Source organism: Sus scrofa, chromosome 8 (assembly GCF_000003025.6).
Source record: "Sus scrofa isolate TJ Tabasco breed Duroc chromosome 8, Sscrofa11.1, whole genome shotgun sequence".
Lineage (NCBI taxonomy): Eukaryota > Metazoa > Chordata > Mammalia > Artiodactyla > Suidae > Sus > Sus scrofa.
Window position 1 is genome coordinate 135,086,296 of NC_010450.4, and position 21,470 is coordinate 135,107,765.

Here is a 21,470-nt window from a genome sequence, read left to right on the forward strand (position 1 = left end):
ATACATTTAAAAAAAATTTTAGGAGTTCCTGTCGTGGCACAATGGTTAATGAATCCAACTAGGAACCATGAAGTTGCGGGTTCGGTCCCTGCCCTTGCTCAGTGGGTTAAGGATCCGGCGTTGCCGTGAGCTGTGGTGTAGGTTGCAGACGCGGCTCAGATCCCACGTTGCTGTGGCTCTGGCGTAGGCCGGTGGCTACAGCTCCAATTCTAACCCTAGCCTGGGAACCTCCACATGCCGCAGGAGTGGCCCAAAGAAATAGCAAAAAAAAAAAAAAAAAATTTAAAAGAGGCCTGGAGTTCCCACGGTGGTGCAATGGAATCAGCAGCATCTTGGCAGTGCTGGGACTCAGGTTCAATCCTCCCCCTGGCATAGTGGGTTAAGGATCTTCTGCAGTTTTAGCCTCAGTTGAGACTGTGGCTCAGATCTAAACCCTGGCTCAGGAACTTGGGGCGGCTAAAAAAAAAAAAAAGCCTAAGCAAATTCAATCAGATGCCATGGCTCTGGTTTCCCATGATGGCAGACAAATATGCTTTTGGTTTGGGTGATTTGTTTTGGTTTTTTCCGCACATACACGATTAGAGAACGTGGCACACACGGCAGTTAAGGGCTAGTCAGAGAACAGTCGAGAATCAGAAAAGAGCTCCTTTTCAGGTGCCCTCGTCCACAACCCAGTCAAAACTTTCTAAGCCCGACTGTGTGCAGGCAGGGCTCTCAGAAGCCTCGCCCTCGAAGATGGAAGGATCGAGCCCAGCACGGCTCAACAGAGAGAGAATATGGGCCTCCTGTGCAAGCTACAGAGTGTCAGTTAAAGTTTTCTAGTGGCCATGTTAAAAAAGGTTTAAAAAAAAAGTGAATTAATTTTAATAATATATTCTCCTTAGCACAAAATATTCAAATTATTATCATTTATTATGTAGTCCATGTGAAATACTAACGAGCTATTTCCCATTCTTTTTCGAAGCGTCTACATACTTTATACTCACAGCATATCTCAGCTCCGAGTGGCCACACCTAAGGGCCAGCCACCTGTGGCTAGTGGTCACCATCTTGACAGTCCAGCCATATTTTCATCAAGACACACACACAAGCATGTTCACTAATTCAAGGTAAAAGCTAGAACCCCGGATCAATGGCAGAAGTGGGTACTACAGAGCCGAACCAGGGGTGCCACACGGCAACTTGCAGTAATAATGCGGCTGTGCTCGCCTGTCACGAGGATTTGCCTGTTTCAGTAAAGCTCACCCTTTTTTCAATTCAAAAATATCTATTATTAATAACGTTCAAGAATCAGATTCCTACATCTTCACTGACAAAGTTGCTTTCTATATGGGGAAAAGCACTTATTATCAATGTCAAATGCATGTTTTGGTAACGGACGTTGAAAATCTCTTCAGGCCCTCTGCGGGCCTGTTGCTGAGAGAAAGAACCACAGCCAGAGAAACAGAACTGAGAACGGTCACAAGCCATAGGCTCTGATTTTTTGACCCCTAAGGCCCGCTCTCCCCGATGGAACAGTGTTCACCGTTGCCTTCCCTCCCTCCCTTTCGTTGTGCAGCCTGGAGCCCTTGGCTCGGTACCCGGCTCCATCCCCTCAGAACATTCCTGCCTCCACCGCGTGGAGAGGAGACGTGCCTACTTCTCTGAAGTAGCCCTTTGGAGGAGAAGTTGTGTGCACTGGTCCACACCATAGCCCTTCCTTTCCCCAGAGCAGCTTCTAGATAACTGCCCATGGTTTGAACTCCAGATTGCTGTGGTTCAAATCCCTGTTGGCTTGTTACCTTGGTCAAATTACCTGGCCCCCTTTTGTTCAGGTTCCTTCTCTATAAAATGAGGATAATAATGGTATGTAACCTCATTGGGTCGTCGGGAACCAAGTGAAATAATCCATGCAGTGTCTGAAACTCTGGGTAACTCGGTTTGGATAACCTGGTCCATGCTCGAGATGGCTGTCCCGGCCCATGCGAGGTTCGCTGTCTCCATGCCTGGCTCTTCTCCCCAGCTCCTGCCACCGCCTCTGCTGCCCTCTTACTCCTCCTTACTGACCGGAGACCGGCAGTGACCGCGCCGTTTCCTCTGCACTCCCACGTCCCATCCTCGTCCTAGATGACTCCTAGTCCACTGAATACGCTCTCGTTTCTTCACACCCATATTTCTAATAATCTTCCAGTGTTTTGCTGGAACCAGCTTCCACCAGCTTGGGAACTGTGTGCCCCTCTTCCCAGCTCCGCACTCAGTGACGTCAACACCACTGTCTTGAAATCAGCCTTGATGCAAAAATTTACACCATAGAAATTGGCAAATGCAAAAAATTAGGGTACTTTCTGGGGAGAGCCAGCTTACTCACACACACCATTTCATTCCACATCAGCCACAGGGGCACAGCCATGCCTTGACTTTCTACCACTAAGAAGCTTTCAGCATCTGGTGTCTTAAATTAAAATGTCCCATTCTTGGACTACACTCCTTAGCCTCTTAGCTCTTTTACTCTGTGGATCCCACCACAATGGTTTGTTAAGTCCCTCCACTTCCAGGTTCTTCCTTTTCCCACTTCTCCCACAGCTGATTTGGGCTCTTGATTTATCCCATGACTCTTTCTTATGATAATATCCTCAATCTCCTGCCCCATTTTTCCTTCTTGCTAAAACCCAAACCTAGCTTAGTCTAACTATATTTTCCCTCTTGGGAATTTATAAGGTGGCCACAGTCTGGAAATGGAACACATCATCAAACTGTGAATTGTCAGGCATATTAATAAATCACTTATAGTATTTGCTTCTGCTTCCAGTTGTAGTGGCTGCCCTACATAGCGGGGCTACTACGCTCCTGTGGGTTGAGGGGCCTCTCTCAGCCACACAGACCGATGGTGGACTATAAACTCCTGGCCTCCAGACTTCCTTGGCCCTTAATGCTGTTCACTGCCTCTCTGTAGTCCATTTCCTTCCCGTTCTTCCATCTCCATCACACTCTGATCCCACCTCTACGTCATCACTCTTAGCCTTTGACCCCATTTCTGTTTCCTAAAGAAAATGAAGTCACTAAACAGGAACTTCTTTTTCTTCCTGCCATCAAACCTGCAGACATAGCATGGCTTCTTTTCTCTCTTCTCAGGCCAGTTCTTCTAGCTCTGCTGGGGATCCTGTCCCCTTCTGCCTCCCCAAGGACTTTGCTCTAACAACCATCTCTTCTTGTTCCTGTATCTTTTACTTCTTCCCTGTACTGGCTCCTTCTTCTCAGCGTAGAAACATCCTCGAGTCTTCCCCATTGCAAACACCTCCCAGCTCCTGCGCCTCTGAAATAACTGCCCTCTTTGTCCTCTTCTTTGCAGCCCTGCTTACTGCCCATTCCCTGCGTGTCCCGCCTTTACGACGTCCCTGTCATTGCGTCATAAGATCAATTTCCCCAGCATCATCAGTGACCTTCTTTTATTGTGAAATCCAAGGAATACTTTTCAATCTTTATCTTGTTTGTCTCTATTATGAGTTGAATGTCTCGAGGTCCCCACTGACTCCATATGTTGAAGCCCTAATCCTTGCTACCTCTGTATGACCTCATTTGGAAATGGGGTCATTGCAGACAGTAATTAGTTAAGAATTGGTCATATGGGGCATTTTTAGCAACATGGATGGACCTAGAAATTATCACGCTAAGTAGAGTCAGCCATACAATGAGACACCAACGTCCAATGCTTTCACTGATGTGTGGAATCTGAAAAAAGGACAGACGGAACTTCTTGCAGAACAGATGCTGACTCACAGACTTTGAAAAACTTATGGTCTCCGGAGGAGACAGTTTGGGGGGTGGGGGGATGTGCTTGGGTTGTGGGATGGAAATCCTGTGAAATTGGGTTGTGATGATCATTATACAATTACAGATGTGATAAATGCATTTGAGTAATAATAATAAAACAAAGAATTGGTCATACGGATGGAGCAGGCACCCATCCAATATGACCAATGACCCTATAAGAAGGGGAAATTGGGAGACAAACCTGCACACACAGGGAACGCCGTGTGCAGACTGGAGTTATACCGCTACAAGGAACTGCCAGAATCTAGGACAAAGGCCGGAGCAGACCCTTCCCTGGTACCTGCAGAGGGAGAATGGCCCTGTCAACAAACACCAGATTTCTAGCCTCCAACAAACACCAGAAGTATAAGACAATACGTTTCCATTGTTTAAGCCACCCAGTTTGCGGTACTTTGTGCCTGCACTCCAGCAAACTAACAAAGAGGCATTTGGCAAGGTTGACGACTGAAACACTTTCTCATCCCCTCAGATCTGCGTCACTTCCTTTTCTGGGGCCTTCCCCTACCTCTGTAACGATACTCCATCTCTCCTTCTAGTTTGCCTTCAATGCCGAGGTTCCTCAGACTTCTGACCTAGGCTTTCTTTTTCATTTCACATCATCTCCCAAGTGGTTGGTTGTATCCACTTCCATGGCTTGAATCACTGTTCATGCGGTGGGGCGGGGGCGGGGGCGGGCGGCAGATGCCTCTCACAACTGGTTCTCTGGGAGGAGAGGAGACTGATGGATGCTTTTTTCCTGATTTTTGTAATATAAATACTCCCGCCATGGCTGATTGCCAATTGCCAACAGTTTAACAACTGGTTCTCAAAACGTAGCTGTTGGCTCTCACAAGCTGATGGGAGCCAGTACAAGGCGCTGGCTCCAACACACCTTTGCTTCTGTGTCAGGGATAAGCAGCTTATTTTTACACGTAAGGGAGAATAAAAATACCTGCAGATGTTTCTTTCCCCTGACACACTGTTCTAGAAACAGAATACCTGCAGCTGCTTTTGTGTTCTTTTGTTATTTCCACGTCATTGTGGTGATGGTGGGTGGATACCCCCCTTTTTCCTGTATAAAATAGAAATACTGTACCTTTGATCAGTTTTGTTTTTATGACAAGTTTGCAGCTGCTTTAACCCTGGTTTTTGTCAGAGAGCGTGAATACTGTATTCTCAAAATAAGAAACTAGTCCATCGCAAAGGAGACAAACAAAAAGGTCCTTAATACAAATACTTTGAAAACATGAGATTTCCTTTGCTTGGCAGGAGCCGCAGCATTGGGTTTTAATTTTGTTCCGAAAACAGCCTTTGACGGGCCCCACTTGCCCTTTTGTCAAGCTGGACACGACCGTTCATTCACTTAAGAAATGCTTATTGAGCACCAGCTGTGTGCCAGGCACTCATCCAGGTGTTGAGAAGATGCTGATGAGCCAGACAATCACTGCTTTCACAGAGCTTAGTTCAGGGCTGAGGACTAAGAAGGTAAACCAAGGAAACAAGCAAGGAAGCTGATTTCAGAGAGTGGGGAACGCTTCAAAGAAAATAAAGGCAGCCTAATGTGGTCGAGAGTGCCCTGAGGTGCTGCAGTCACCGCTCCGGGGGAACCGGGCTCTGCTTCTCAGGTATGTGACGTCGTGTGGTACCACAACGCCTTCCTGCTTGTTTTCCCTTCCTCTCCCAGAGAACACCAGCTGCACAGACCTCGGTGAGCTTCCTCTACCATCAAACACAAGCAAAGCCCAAATCAAGGACAAGAGTCAGTGGCTGACGGCGGATCCAAAGCAGGAAGGGGGCCAGCCTGGAGTGACTCAGTTTTAGGGCCGCATCTCTGCACCTGTGGGCTAGGGGTTAACTAGACACTGGCTTGGAGACTGAGGACGCTCCGTTCTACACCTCGCCTTCGTGTGTCTCCTAAGCTCCGGGCACCCACGGCCAAGGGCCCGATGGGCCTGTGTTTTGCTGTTCCACTGGCATCCCAAATTCTATACCCCGCCCTGGCTTCATCCCCATCTCCAGTCTATCACCTGTTCTTCAGCTCAGCAAATGACATCTTCCAAGATGCTTCCCAGGGGTAATCTTAGATTCTTACTGAACATCCAGTTAAACACCTGGTCTGGCCTTTCCATTTCCACGTGTTTGAACTTATCCACCTCTCTTCATCCCCACTCTTGTTACCTTACCTCAGCTCATCACCTTCTGTTTACATTTTAATGTGACCACAGTCTTGGTCCTTCTGTTCAGTTATTCACCTGCAGCCCGAGGTTCTTTTCTTAAATAAAAGTCTGATGAGGTCACTCCACTGCTTTAAATCCTTCTGTGGCTCCCCATTGCCCTCAGAGAAAGCTGGAACTCCTGGACCTGGTGGCGTATAAGCCCCTGTTGATAGGGTCCTGCTTGCTCCCCGGTCTGTCCTCTCCCTGCAAGCCCATGTCCCCAGTCGCTCGGCTCCAGCTATACTCGAGCTCTTCAGGGCTGCCATGTCCCCTTCTTCTGCCTCTAGTGTTTGCACAGACTTTTCCCTACACCTGGAACACTTTCTTTGATCTCGGTAAGATTTATTCCTATTGAATGTCTAACTTCCCTGAAAACCTCTAACCACCCCTACCCCCAGGGCGAAGTCTGGGTTAGGATTCCCTTTGGAATTGCCTACTTACTTGTTCACATATATCACTAGACTATACATTATAAGAGATCAGCAGCTATCTCTGTATTGTTTGCTGTGGTATCCCCAGCAACTCGATGACGCCTGACACAGAGTGGGCCTGCAATAAATATTTATTGGATAAATTAATGGATAGCTATGTCTCTTTTAAGTGAATCTTGGTTTTTCACCTATTCTTAAAAAACTGAAAAAGAAGAGCTCCCACTAGGGCTCAGCGGGTTAAGAACCTCACATAAGGAGTTACCGTTGTGGCACAGCGGAAACAAATCCGACTAGGAACCATGAGGTTGCGGGTTCTATCCCTGGCCTCTCTCAGTGGGTTAAGGATCTGGCATTGCCATGAGCGGTGGTGTAGGTCACAGATGCAGCTCAGGTTCGGTGTGGCTGTGGCTGTGGTTGTAGGCTGGCAGCTGCAGCTCCGATTCATCCCCTAGCCCAGGAACTTCAATATGCCACAGGTGTAGCCATGAAAAAGAAAAAAAAAGAAGAAAAAAAGAAACATGAAATCACCTTGCACGAATTAAAATATTATGTGCTTGTTACAGAAAACATGTAAATACATAAAAGCAATAGAAAAGAGTCTATCTTCCGTCTTGCCACATAAAAATGACTACTGTTGTCTCCTACGTATGTGTGTTACTGTCATCATTGAAATCATAACATGTCTACAGGTTGTTTCTTTCGTTGTGGCAACCACAATATGAGTTGTGGTTATTTAAGATGCAGAGTTCTATGCAGCCATCGCCACCAACCATCTCAGAATTTTTCATCTTGCCAAACTGAAACGCTGTACCCATTAAAGAGTCATGTGCTAGTCCCCCTTCCTAGAGTTTCGTTTTACTTCAGTTTGTAGCAAAGAGGAAAGGGCTTTCTTCTGAAGTCTTATTTGGTCTACGCTGGCATTTCCATTTATTTTCAAGAGGTTCTGAGGATTTCACGGCAGATCTCATCCTTCCCAGTGTCCTTTGGTGCTGTGAGCTATTTCAGTCAAGTCTAAGAGACTTGCGTTTCCTTGTGCCGGGACCCACAATGAGTTCAGGGGCCCTTTCAAGTTCTGGGAGCTCCAAGTGTAGTGCAGCAGAAACAAATCCGACTAGTATCCATGAGGATGCGGGTTTGATCCCTGGCCTCGCCCAGTGGGTTAAGGATCTGGAGTTGCTATGAGCTGTGGTGTAGGTTGCAGATGTGGCTCGGATCCTGCGTTGCTGTGGCTGTGGATAAGGCCAGCAGCTGTAGCTTTGATTAGATCCCTAGCCTGGGAACTTCCATATGCTGTGGGTGGGGCCCTAAAAAAAAAAAAAAAAAAAAAAGTTCTTTTAAGATTCAAAGAAAATGAACTTTTAGGTCAAAGAAAACTTTTAATAGATAATATTAACATATTTTTCCTTACATAAATATCATCATAAAATATAATTTAAATTTTTTATGGAGGAAGAGGCTCATGAAGGCAAAAAATGCCTAGGGAGTATAGAAAAATGCTTTCATGTTACAAACAAAAGAAAAAGTGGTGGGAGGAATTGCTGAAATTTTTAATGCAGGACACATATCTTTTGGTCAATTTCCACCTTTTAATTTCTCCTTCCTAAGCAAAAATAAAGAAGTTTTTCAAAAATTTTGCATGGCACTATACATAGTTAAAACAGGAGCACACATTAAAATTTTAAACTTTAACTCATGTCTTTAATTCCTAGGACGTCAGGAACTATTGGCAATTAGTCCTCCTGGCATAATTTTCCAATTTAAAATAAACTCACACATAAACTAATTAATGGGACCATTTTGAGAACGACACAGCATTGGTTCCATGTGAACCACGGTTTCCTGAGAGTCATGTGGCCAGGATCTCATGTATGAGTCTTCAGAAATACATGGCAGGTGTCCCTGTAACTTGGGTTTTCTGTTTTCTCAGTTTTGCTCATCCATCTGAGAGAAGGAATTACAAGTCATTCTAATTCCATTCTGTAGCATTCCATGTAGCAAATACCATTCCGAGCACACAATAGGCACCTGTCAGGTGCACTTTTGGCTGGATGAGATATGCATTTAGAATTTGCTCTAACTGGAAGTGTCCTAAGCGGGTCGGAATTAGAATTGTGCATCATTCTGAGTCACTTGACTTAAATTTTAAAGGCGGTATTCCTTGGGGTGGGGGTGGGGGTTGATCGGGAAAAGGAGGAAGACTCAAGTCATTTATGAACTTCTCCAGGAACACATATTTTTGAAGCCAATCTATTTTTCAACGAAGCACAGAGTCATCTTTCCTGTAGTTTCCACTCTTACCTCTCTTCCTCTATCCATCACAAAAGGTCGTGAGGTTTTTGAAAGTACGGAACTCGATCCTACTTGTCCAATGGAAATGTAAGCTCTTGCCTGAGTCAGATCGCCAAGGTGCCTTCAGGTGCCCGGAAGAGCGGCCTTGCCAGGAGGAAGATTCTGAGTGACACGTGCTCCCAGAGAGCGCTGTGACTTCTCCCTCCACGGCCTCAACAGCCAGACGCTGAGAAATGGGTCCACCGAGAGACGAGGGGGGAAACCTGTTTGACTGAATCGTCTTGGAAAAAAGGATGTGAATTTCTTGCTTGTCTTCCCAACAGCTCTCCAAAGCTTCGCACTCTGGCCAGAGGTTTGTCTCCCGCATACCTGAGATTTGGCGGCACCAAGTCGGACTTTCTCATTTTTGATCCCAAGAAAGAACCAACCTCTGAGGAGAGACATTACTGGAAATCTGACATCAACTGGGGTGAGACTTCTTAAAGATGAACATTTATCTGAATTAACTTGAGTTGGTCATGAGCATTCTCAGAGAAGTGTTCCCGTCTGACAGTTAGGAACGATGAAGGGTTCCCAGGGGACCTGGTAAGACACGGACACAAAAGGAGGAAGCAGCGGACAGGTTTCCTCCTCCTGACTTTTCATGAATGCGAGGCCTTGCGAGGGACTGGGGGGTGCTGGGCATAACTGAGAGGTAGTTGTACTGTAAACAGAGCGACGACTGTAGCTGAAGGACAGAGCTGCCCTAAAGGGGCCTATGGGTAGAAATGCACCAAACCAAGGAGAGTATTTCCTGCGGAAGACACAGCACTCAATGGAAACCCGTTTGTTCTCAAAACAGAATGTGGCTGAAAGGTACACCAAGGGAACCTGGAGATAAGCTTTGCTTCTACGAATGGGTTTTAAGACTTGATTTGTTGGTGGTTCTCAAACTTTATTGACTATACAAAAGTCAATACTTGGATTCCTGGGCTCCAACCTCGGGTTACAAGTTTACTGAGCTCCTCAGGTGCTTCTGACATTGGGAGTCTGTGGGCTTCATCCAAGAAACATACTAGGGAGTCAAGAGGATTTGACCTATGTCTTTTGTAAATGCTGTACAGACATGAAACAAAAGCTAAATCATTGTCTTAACAAGTATTAAAAATACCATATACATCCCTGAATAACAAAAATGTACGTATGATGTATATATTAATGAACAATATTTCTTTTTTTTTTTTTAGGGCCACATCTGTGGCATATGGGAGTTTCCTGGCTAGGGGTTGAACTGGAGCTGCAGCTGCAGGCCTACACCACAGCCCCAGCAACATGGGGTCTAGCCTCGTCTGCAATCTACACTATAGCTCATGGCAATGCCTGATCCTTAACCCACTGAGTGAGGCCAGGGATTGAACCAAAATCCTCATGGATACTAGTTGGATTCATAACCCAATGAGCCACAGTGGGAACTCCCTCATTATTTTATATATTATGTATTTTCCTTCTGTTTCTTTTCTTTTTTTTTTTTTTTTTCCCACTTTTCAGGACTGCACCTGAGGCACATGGAGGTTCCCAAGCTAGGAGCCTAATCAGAGCTACAGCTGCCAGCCTATACCACAGCCACAGCAACTCAGGATCCGAGCCACAGCCTCAACCTACACCACAGCTCACGGCAACGCTGGATCCTTAACCCACTGAGCGAGGCCAGGGATCAAACCCTTAACCCCATGGTTCTTAGTTGGGTTCGTTTCCACTGAGCCACGACGGGAACTCCCTTTCTGTTCATTTTTGGCAGTTAGGAAGTGTTTAGAACAGTTCATCAGCAACTGGGCCAAAGCTGATAAGACAGTAATTAGAAAAAATGAACAAAAGCCAAGAGGGTTTTCTTGGAATAACACAATGGGATATGTTTAGGCTTGGCCCTTTCTCACCAGTCATATGCGTTCAAAAGGTCCCATAAGTTTAGACAGGAAACTGTCCTTTGCTCACCAGTTTTCTTCCTGCTGGGGGGAGGGGGATCACTGGGACCATCCCAGTGCTTCTGAAACATCCTTTGTGAGCTCTGAGATGGATGAGGCCAGGGAGCCAGAACGTGCCGCTTCCCAGAAAGGAAGTCACTGGGGGGTCAGCCAGTCCCGGCAGCCCGCGCCGGCAGCCCTGCCGCCTTGTGATAAAGAAGCACAGTCCGCCTGACAGGGTTGTGGTGGGCTTGTCCCAGCGTGCATGCTGTGGTCCCAGGAGCTTTGATGATACCAAATTTGAAGGAATCGACCCTCCCTGTCCTGACATTTTGACAAGAGGAAATCACCACAAAGCAGATGCAGTCCGTGCAGAACCACTTTCTACGTATGTTGGAAGCGAACCTCAAGAGAACTGTGTTTTTTGTTTTGTTTTGTTTTCTAGTGAGGTTCTCTAATAATTTCATGTTTCATGCCTTCTGGACTGTTAAATAACTTGAAGTTATAACCAGTGTGTCTGCACCCAGTATATGCCCAATGATTTTTAGGAAATCTGCCTTTTGGTTGTTTTTTGGTGGTGCTTGGTCAGCCAGCAAATTTGACCTGTGTAAAAGAATATACCTTTCTCTGCTCTCACACCTAACAACCAGAAACTCAATTTCCTGCTTTTTAATTAGCTAGTAAATAATAATTAATAATAAGTGCATGGGATTTCAACCTTATCATTGTGAAAATAGACTCTCAATGATTTATTCCATTTGCAGATGTTTGCAAATCTGGATCCATCCCTTCTGACGTGGAAAAGAGGCTGCAGTTGGAATGGCCCTTCCAGGAGCAACTGCTGCTCAGAGAACAGCATCAGAAACAATTCAAGAACAGCACCTACTCAAGTAAGAAATGAAAGGCCCCCTGTGGGGGTGGTCCCAGTCCCTCAAATATTTGGATGGCTTGAACTTGGCCTTGAATCTAATAAGCTCTAGAGCAGTTGTGTAAAGCTGCATAATCCTCAAATGTTAGTCAGGGTTAATGGGCACTCTTGAACCCCAAACTTCGGGGTTTTTTCCCTTCACCTGACTTTGCCCACTAGCCATGAGTAAAGTACAGACTCATTCATTCAAAGATGATAATGACCTTTACTACTTGGAAGAAGGAGGACGGCAAGGAAGGCGTGGATGCCTTCCTTGTGGAAGGGTACAAGACAAAAGGGGGAAGAGTAAGGTGCAAAAGCCACTCGCACCTCATTGTCCACGCCGTCCACGCCGTCTCCCCTCCCAGAAGCAGCCCCTGTGATGGGGTGTAAACCCTGAGGCAGGGCAGTCCTGGGTGTAATAACCACACCGTCTTGGCCATCAAGCCAGTTTTCTCATTTTCTTTCCCCTGTGGCTTTGAAAACACAGGACTAGGCTCAATTAACCAGGAATGTATTTCCATTCACAGAAACTGTTTTCCATTGTTTCAATGGGATATTGTCATGCAGGGTTTTAAAACAACTGAAATAAGCAATCCTTATCTAACAATTAAATATATTTTTATCTGAAAGTCAATGTTTCATACCCAGCTAAGGGATGATACTGCCCCAGATGTCAGTTAAGGAAATAACACACTCAAACACTCTACACTGTCTTCTTTTGACTTTTGAAAAATAAATGATCTTGAAGTTAAATGGGGTGAGTCAACATTTCTAAGAATACATTGACAATAAATTTTTTTTTTTTTTTTTTTTTTTTTTTTTTTTTTGCCAGATCCTTAACCCACTGAGCAAGGCCAGGGATCGAACCTGCGACCTCATGGATGCTAGTCAGCCACAGCATATGGAGGTTCCCAGGCTAGGGGCTGAATTGGAGCTATGGCTGCTGGCCTACACCACAGCCACAGAAACTGCAGATCCAGGCTGCATCTGTGACCTATACCACAGCTCTTGGCAATACTGGATCCTTAATCCACTGAGCAAGGCCAGGGATCAAACCTGCGACTTCATGGATGCTAGTCAGATTCGGTTCTGCTGTGCCACAATGGGAACTCCCAACAGTAAATTATTTATCTTTGTGAGATTTTACTTACATTATCTGAATTTCAGTGTATACAATGGATTTTTATGTTTTTTATTTATAAGGTACAGGGAAAAAGTAACACATAAGATATCAGAAAATAGGTTATGTGCCAAAAGAAAACGTAGTCCTCTAAATTATGTTTCGCTTTTTTTTTTTGGTCTTTTTAGGGTCACATCTACAGCGTATGGAGATTCCCAGGTTAGGGGTTGAATCAGAGCTATATCCACTGGCCTACACCACAGCTTGCGGCAACGCCAGATCCTTAACCCACTGAGCAAGGCCAGGGATCGAACCTTCGACCTCATGGATGCTAGTCAGATTCGTTTCCGCTGAGCCATGACAGGAACTCCTATTTTTTGCATATTAAAGCAGGGAGTGGTGGGGAACTCTCTCACTCTTTAATAATATGATCTGTGTTTGAACAGAATCTGGCAGGACAGGGCCTTCTCGGATCCCATTAAAGGAATAACAGACGTCCAAGACACCCACAGCATAAGGTCCCATTTGTAATACATCATTATAGTACAGGCCTGCTGAGAGAAGACTCTGGCGTCAGGTCATCTATAGATTTCCATTGCTTATTTGGTCATCTTAAACATATGCCAATTTACCTTAAAATTTTTTTCTCAGAATGTTTTTTTTGTTTTTTTGTTTTGTTTTGTTTTGTTTTTTAATTTTTTGGAGTCCCCATAGTAGCTCAGTGGTTAACGAATCTAAGAACCATGAGGTTGTGGGTTGGATCCCTGGCCTTGCTCAGTGGGCTGAGGATCTGGCGTTACTGTGAGTTGTGGTGTAGGTCGCAGACGCGGCTCGGATCTGGTGGTGCTGTGGCTGTGGTGTAGGCTGGCGGCTACAGCTCCGATTAGACCCCTAGTCTGGGAACCTCCATATGCTGCGGGAGTGGCCCTAGAAAAGGCAAAAAGACCAAAAAAAAAAAAAAAATTCTTTTGGAGTTCAGCTGACTCATAATGTTGTGTTAGTTTCAGGTGTACAGCAAAGTAAGTCAATTATACATATATGTACATTTCTTTTGATATTCTTTTCCCATATAGGTTAATTTTTTGGGCTTTTTTTTTTTTTTTTTTTTTTTTTTTTGCCATTTCTTGGGCCGCTCCTGTGGCATATGGAGGTTCCCAGGCTAGGGGTCCAATCTGAACTGTAGCCACTGGCCTACACCACAGCCATGGCAATGCAGGGATCCGAGCCACATCTGCAACCTACACCACAGCTCAGGGCAACGCCAGATCCTCAACCCACTGAGCAAGGCCAGGGATCAAACCCGCAACCTCATGGTTCCTGGTCGGACTCGTTAACAACTGAGCCACAACAGGAACTCCTCCCATATAGGTTATTACAGAATATTGAGTAGGTTTCCCTGTGCTATACAGTAGGTCCTTCTTCTTACTTAGCTATTTCATGTATAGTAGCATGCGTATGTTAATCCCAACCTCCTAATTTTTCTTTAAAAATGTTTGCTACCTCATATGATCTTTCTGGAACCCAGACGATAGGTTTTCAACATCTTTCTCCTGCCTCTAGGACTTGGGCCTTCACAGTTTTCCACACCAGGGGAAAGCCTTTCTTATACTATGTAGCTGGGTCAGTATCATTCCAGCCACCCTGCTGACAAGGCTAAAATGTATGACAAATACAGATGGTTTATCTGTATTTGGAAACATCTGGCATCTGGTCTGAACGTTTCTATTTTAATCTGCATCACTGAGAAACATAGATAGAAATCCACTGCGTTTAGTCTGAGCACCAGCTCATTTGAGGCCTAAGTGTCTAAGAAGCCATGTGTCTCCACAAATGGTTCTGCATCCATGGCTGAGGATGGTAGTGCCTGAGTAACTTGGCGAAGATCATATGATGGACGAGACAGCAAGAGTCTACTGGATTAACGGCTTCGTTAATGGCCTGCCCCTTTAAAACAGGTGTCCTAGAAGGTACAGGTAGGCTTTCTAATTACGAGGCCCATTGGATGGTGAGTTCCTCGTGGGTAGATGACGAAGTATTCGTCATGAGAATGTAAATTCACACTGTAAACCTGTCCAGGCAGGAATAGGATATAATTATGGGTGTGACTGTAGAACAGAGGGCTCCCTTATTAAAACAATCATATTTAAGGAGCTAATTCTTTTCTCTCCTTCTTCCCCACCTTTCTTCATCATTCCACTCCCACAATGGATTTGAACACACTTACATAAACAAAAAACAAAGCGTAAGAGTGCCAATGTTTAATGTGTCATTGAGATTATCTTTCCCAGAGATCTTTCCGCCCTTTCACACACTAAGAGATAAGGAGACTGGATAATGACTGGGAATTGGATAATAAGCTGGGAGTTTTCTTATTTTCATTTTGAGGTGGAATGGGCTGGGTGGGTTTTTTGGTTTTTGTTTTTTTGGCCACCCTGTGGCATACAGACTTCCCAAGCCAGGGATCAGATCTGAGCCGCAATTGTGACCTACACTGCAGCTTCGCCAATGGTGGGTCCTTAACCCACTGTGCCTGGCCGGGGATCGAACCTGTGACCCAGTGCTCCTGCTGCCTATCCCATTGCACCACAGCAGGAACTCCATGCGAGGGTTTTATTTTTAAGAATGGATTTAAACTAAGTGATACACAGCCCTTATTCTAGGAGATGTGACTGTTACATTGTCTTTTTAGAGCCACACCCATGGCATATAATAGAATTTTAAGCTACTTAAATGCCAAGGGTATGTGGAAAATGAGGAAATAGAGAAAACATAAAATATAAGCTGCATAAATACTAAAATGCAAACATTCCAGGTTGTTTGAAAACGCCACCATCTTTGTAGAGGGTCTAGGAAACAAGAATGCTTTACATTTACAGCTCCCATCGTGGCTCAGTGGTTAACGAATCTGACTAGGAACCATGAGGTTGTGGGTTCGATCCCTGCCCTTGCTCAGTGGGTTAAGGATCCAGCGTTGCTGTGGCTGTGGTGTAGGCCGGCGGCTACAGCTCCGATTAGACCCCTAGCCTGGGAATGCCACAGGAGAGAAAGACCAAAAAAAAAAAAAAAAAAAAAAAAAAGAGTGCTTTACATCTGTAAGGATTTTTTTTTTACAGTTAACAAAGGACTTTCACATGTGCTATTTCAGCTCAGTTTTGTGAGGTAGCTGGATGATGGGGTGTAGGTCTGCAGCTGAGGCTCATGAAGGTAGAGGATCACCCCTGATCATTCAGCCTGTAAGCGGGAGCGTGGGGCCCGGAGCTCAGCTCTGTGATTCCTGATGCTTTGCACAACACGCTTTGCAGTATGCGTCTAACACAGAGCTGTGACTAAGGCTCTTTGTAACAGGCCTGGTAATGCGGTACTGTCACCAAAAGCCATGGGATATTGGGCAACGCACTCTATTTCTTTGGATGACAAGTGTTCTCAGAAGAAATGGGGGTGAGGCTTTGGGGAGGACTCCATAATCCCAAAAGTCCACACTGTCCCCTTCTGTGGCTCTAAGATCTCATGGAGCTCTGGGCCCAAGGCTCAGAGAGTTTCTCAGACCTGATGTCTGTAACTCCTTGATGACAGGCAGCAGTTCTGTGGAAGGGGGTGACACAACAAATATTTTAAAACCCCTCAAATGACTTGCTAGTGTGGTTACTGCCTGTACGCCTTGATGGGCAGTATTACATGTAGGGTTTCACGGCTGTGGTGACCAAGTCATTCAGGCTGAAGACTCAGAAACAAAACTGAAACAAAGCTACTTTTAAGGCAAAAGGGTGTAGGTGTGCCAGATAGAGGGTTTTTTTGAAACCTAGGTGAGTTGGAGAATGAATTTCTGTGTAACAGATAATTCTAACATTAAAATCAGCAGGATTTATGCAGGTAATAACTGAATTAAAGGTGATACTCAAAAATACACTGTTGCCACTCTCAAAAAGAATTAGAAAGCTAGTCAATGGTTAAAAGGCTGAGTTCAAGAGTTCCAAAGCTTTAATGGCCCATTCGTGACTCAGTAATTTGTTTTTTCACAGCACATCTAGCCCCAGAGAAATACCTAAGAATTTCAATTAAGCTGTTAGGTCCAAACAACCTCATAGTAATAATTCTCATCATGTGCAACAGATGCTGACGTGTCCTCTGTAAATTTATTTACTTAATTTATCTGTCTTTTTAGGGCTGCACCAGAGGCATATGGAGGTTCCCAGGCTAGGGGTCCAATTGGAGCTGTCGCCGCTGGTCTACACCACAGTTACAGCAACGCCAGATCCGAGCCGCGCCTGCGACCTACACCACAGCTCATGGCAATGCCGGATCCTTAACCCACTGAGCGAGGCCAGGGATCGAACCCATGTCCTCATGGATACTTGTTGGGTTCAGAACTCACCCCTTGCGAATTTAAAAGATCCTGCTGTGTCCCTGAGAGTTACCTGGTTAACATTTAATTTCAAATAAACAATTTCTTTGCTGTAGGTATTTCCCAAATATTGCCTATAAGACACACACTAAAAATTATTTATTATTTATCTGAATTCAAATTTAACTAGGTGTCCTGTATTTTTAATGTGCTAAACCAGACCAGTGAATTCACTCCCTAGGGGGCCTTGGCACAGTTTGGAAACCTCAGCCAACAGAGCCCTAGGCCAGTTTTTTAATGTAAAATTCCACTTATTTTGAATCAATAAATTATGTACATGAATTTTTCAAAAACCTATTTTACATATAATTACATTTGCCCAGTTCTTTTGTGACTGAGTCGGTGAGCAGAGATATTTAGATCATAAAGAGTGGCGTTTGTGTTGACTGATGAAAGTCTGGCCAGTGCATGTGGAGCACTGAGCTGCAACTGAGCTCCTCAGTTCGCCTGAGGTCACCTCAACAAAACCTAAGTGCCAGACCAAAGCCTCTGGTGCCTTCACGGGACTGATTCAAGGGCTGAGCAAAATAAAGGCACATTGTGAGTGAAATGGCAACATTTTTCTTTCAGGAAGCTCAGTGGATATGCTGTACACTTTTGCTAATTGCTCAGGACTGGACTTGATCTTTGGTCTAAATGCTTTACTGCGAACCAGAGATTTGCACTGGGACAGTTCCAACGCTCAGTTGCTCCTGGACTACTGCGCTTCCAAGAATTATAACATTTCTTGGGAACTAGGCAATGGTAAGTATCCCCCCATCCCTGGAACATTTCATTCATAAGATTTCCCCTTGGCATGACTTCTTCCTATTTATGGGCTTCTTTTTAATGTCAGCGAATACACCTTTTGCCTTGGAATATTTGCATAAGTGCTCAACAGTGCGAGTTTGGAATTGCTTGTGGCAGAAAACTCCTCTATGCATCTGAAAACCTATTGCTAATTTCAGCTTCCTTTACATCTGAACACCTCGTTGGCTCCCACTTTCCCTTGGGATCTTTAGGGCCACTTAGGCCTCTCATGCTTGTGGGCTGGACTCAAGCAGGTTGCCTTTACCTTTCCTTCCTTCCTCTCTTCTCAATTTGGTTAATCTCAGCAACCCCACCCCACACTCGGGATAGGTTCGAGCCAGACCTTCTGGCACAGGATCCCCCCCTTGACTGTGTCCTTCCTCACTCTTTCTGGCAAGGAACTTACACACTCCAAGGAAAATGCTAATGATTAGCCACATTCATTCAAAGACATTTACAGGGCTTTGTTCACACATCAGCCAACGGGACCGAAGACAAAATGAGACGTGAGATGTAGCAACCTGATGAGCATGTGCTCTATTCCGGGCACTGTTGTGAACATTTAGGAAATATTAGCTTCGTTATCTTTATAGTCCCCCTGAGGTGAACACAGGTACGGTCTTCATTTCATAGGTGACCAAAGAGGCACAAAGGTCTTAGCTAAGTAGCTGTGTGATGCTGGGCAATTATTTGTTAGAGGACCTCAGAGGAGTTCGGATTGGAACCCAGGCCATCTGGCTCAAGCAGGAGGTCCCTGCTCTCTTGAGACTTCTGCTCTAGAGGTAGGGAGCAAGCAAGGAACTGATGCATGTCTATGCTGGTATTTATTCTGAGAAAGTCCAGCGGCAGGTTTGGGGATGGGCTTGCTGAGGATAACTGGCAAGGTGAAGGACTGAAAATAGAGCAGAAGGAAGGGCAGAGGCAACCATATCTTAGCTAAGCTGCTCAACAACTTCACTGCAGCAACTAAGGGAACCAATTCTTACCCTCCCTGCTTTTCTACTCTCCTCATTCCCACTTCCTTCTGCTCTGCAAAGGAAGATAAAAGGGTGATGTCATCCTGTGTCCCCCTTCTGCGGGCCCCGTTTTGCAAAGAGAAGGTCTGGTTTCCGGGGAGGAGGAGGAGGGTAAGGTAACCCGGCAAGAGGGGCGGACCCACTCCATGTCTCTCTCCCATCCCTTCAGCTTTGCTACCTCCAGACTCACTGGCACATATACTCTGTGAGTAAATATTCTCAATGAGACTTTTAATTACACTGTAGAAATAAGTTTTTAATGTCTTCTCCCCACACAGTCCCTTTTTTAAGTAAGCTGGGTTATTAAATACCGGATACAGATTATTTCTTGAATATTCTTTCGTTTAATATCCCCCTTATTCGTTTCAAACTGTTTTATTACTTCCTCATACCTCAGTTACATACCTTCTGGGAATATATTCTTTATAACTAGAGATTTTTACTTTCCTTGACTTTCAATTCTAAGTTTTGTAATTTAAAAAATGCTCTGTTGCTTTTATAGGCTGCTTTTATGTTTGCTTTTAAATAAAAAAAATTTCTAGGTAAGCAATTATTTTGAGAATTGCTGTCTTTCAGAACCTAACAGTTTCCGGATGAAGGCTGGTATTTACATTGATGGATTTCAGTTAGGAGAAGATTTTATTGACTTGCACAAACTTCTAAGAAAATCAGCTTTCAAAAATGCAAAACTCTATGGTCCTGATATTAGCCAGCCTCGACGAAAGAATGCTGAGATGCTGAAGAGGTAAGAGTGAGAGGAAGCAGAACCACTTTTCTTAAAAATAATATTTTCCTGTGGTGGAGACTCCTCAACAAACCACCTAATATTAAACGATTTGCTGCCTGACTTGAAGGTTTACCAAAAGAGGAAACAGTGATTGGCTCAGAAGACCAAAGATTTTGTGACAAATGGCACCATGATAAAATTTGTTTCAGAATTAGGAAGTCTGTATTGCCTTATCCCAAAGTAATCACCAGTACTCGGAAAAGTAACTCTTATGCATATGTTGTGCATGTAAGGATTAAGTGATAATATAACAATTTTTTTTCCCCTAGTTTCCTGAAGACTGGGGGAAAAGTGATTGATTCTGTCACATGGCATCAGTAAGTATGTCTCCTACTGTTCATACTAAGAAAGTAAGTACTAAGTTACATACTAAGTAAGTATGTCTCCTACTGTTCATACTACTCTGACTTATTACCTAATTTTGAAAATTTTTCATTTTAGTGTTAATTGGCTTTATAGTGCAGATAAGAAACAAACAGTGTCTCAAGCAGCATTGTCCTGGGATTTTAATATTAATAAAGCAAAAAGTTAAACATTTTAAATAATGTGGGGGTTTCTGTAAGATCGAGGCACACTATCATTTAAGTCATGGAACAGATAAGTAGCTAAAACCAATCCGCTTGCCAAAGAAGAGATGAGCCACGGGTACCTGTATTTGGGACTGTGTCTTCTCAAAACAGAGTAACTGGTCCCCTTCCATTTTGTCCTCTCCATAGTAGAAGTTCTGCCTTTAAAAATATTTTTTTAATAGCATAGGGGTAGGAAGAGGTAGAAAGAAGGCAAGGGTGGTCAATTAACTTAGAAGCAGAAAGTAAAGTTTGTTATTTTCTTCTGAATAATTTAGCTACTACTTGAATGGGCAAGATGCCACCAAAGAAGATTTTCTAAATCCGGACGTAATGGACACTTTTATTTCATCTGCACAAAAAATTTTCCAGGTAATAATATTTTTTTCTTTTTAAGGTAAAACCAGAGTCCTTATTTTGTAGTCCAGTTAGTCCTAAGTTCTATAGGTATATGGAAGTTTATGTGTTTTTCCAATTTTTAGAACTCAGGCACTAGGTCCTATTCACCTTCGATTCCCCTAACATCAGGTCTTACCTATGTACGCTGCGTAGAAATTTAAAAGTATTTCCAATAGTCTTTCGGTAGAACGAACCCTTTACAGCCCATAAGAATGGGACTCTTTACATTCCTTCCACACCCAGACCGAAAAGACTGCGCACGTGTTTTGTAACTATGTTGGGCAGATGGTCCAGGTATAAACGGTTTGAATGCTGCTCATCTTCAACACCATCCTTGGTCAGCTTGCTTGCAGTTACCTTGGAGACTTTCCTGTTCCTCCGTAGGTTGTTGAAGAGACCAGACCCCACAAGAAGGTGTGGTTGGGGGAGACCAGCTCTGCATACGGGGGTGGAGCCCCCTCGCTGTCCAACACCTTTATTGCTGGCTTTATGTGAGTGACGTTTCACTTGGCTTAGGGACCAGATTGCAGCAGTCTCCCGTTCTTCTATTCAGTTGAAATAGCGTAGCCAGAAATCTGGTCAAAGACAGTTCCTGTGGCTTAGCCCCCAAATCTGCGCCAGATTTCACAAGAAAATGATTCACCAAAGCTAGTCGGGCATCTTTAATGTGTCCCAAATTAATCATTGTTATGAACTGCTTTGGAAGTTTTAAGTTCCTTAATTGTGGCCCATAAATATGTCAAAGATTCCTTTCCCTAAAGAAGTACATTGTAGAAGAGGGTATCAAGAGCCTTGACTCTGAGAAGGATATTCAGT

The 21,470-nt window shown here is 44.4% G+C and overlaps 1 protein-coding gene and 1 long non-coding RNA gene across 5 annotated transcripts in view; one reads left to right on the forward strand and one right to left on the reverse strand.

The window, feature by feature from the left end:
* The window catches only part of LOC102167078, a 95,260-nt gene that overhangs the window by 51,117 nt on the left and 22,673 nt on the right, over nt 1-21,470 (reverse strand). The window contains exon 5 of one of the 4 annotated variants that reach the window (XR_001304094.2): nt 9,192-9,307. The exons of 2 other annotated variants lie outside the window; for them this stretch is intronic. This is a non-coding gene — a long non-coding RNA (uncharacterized LOC102167078). Of the gene's footprint in view, nt 1-9,191; nt 9,308-20,005; nt 21,267-21,470 lie in introns of those variants that run through there. One more of the 4 variants, XR_001304090.2, reaches the window with a different exon arrangement.
* HPSE (heparanase) overlaps nt 1-21,470 on the forward strand; it is a 38,689-nt gene that overhangs the window by 4,097 nt on the left and 13,122 nt on the right. Inside the window, 7 exon segments of the mRNA NM_001146130.2 lie at nt 9,049-9,194; nt 11,430-11,555; nt 17,668-17,841; nt 19,479-19,647; nt 19,959-20,006; nt 20,534-20,627; nt 21,039-21,145. Coding sequence (NP_001139602.2) covers nt 9,049-9,194; nt 11,430-11,555; nt 17,668-17,841; nt 19,479-19,647; nt 19,959-20,006; nt 20,534-20,627; nt 21,039-21,145 — 864 coding nt within the window.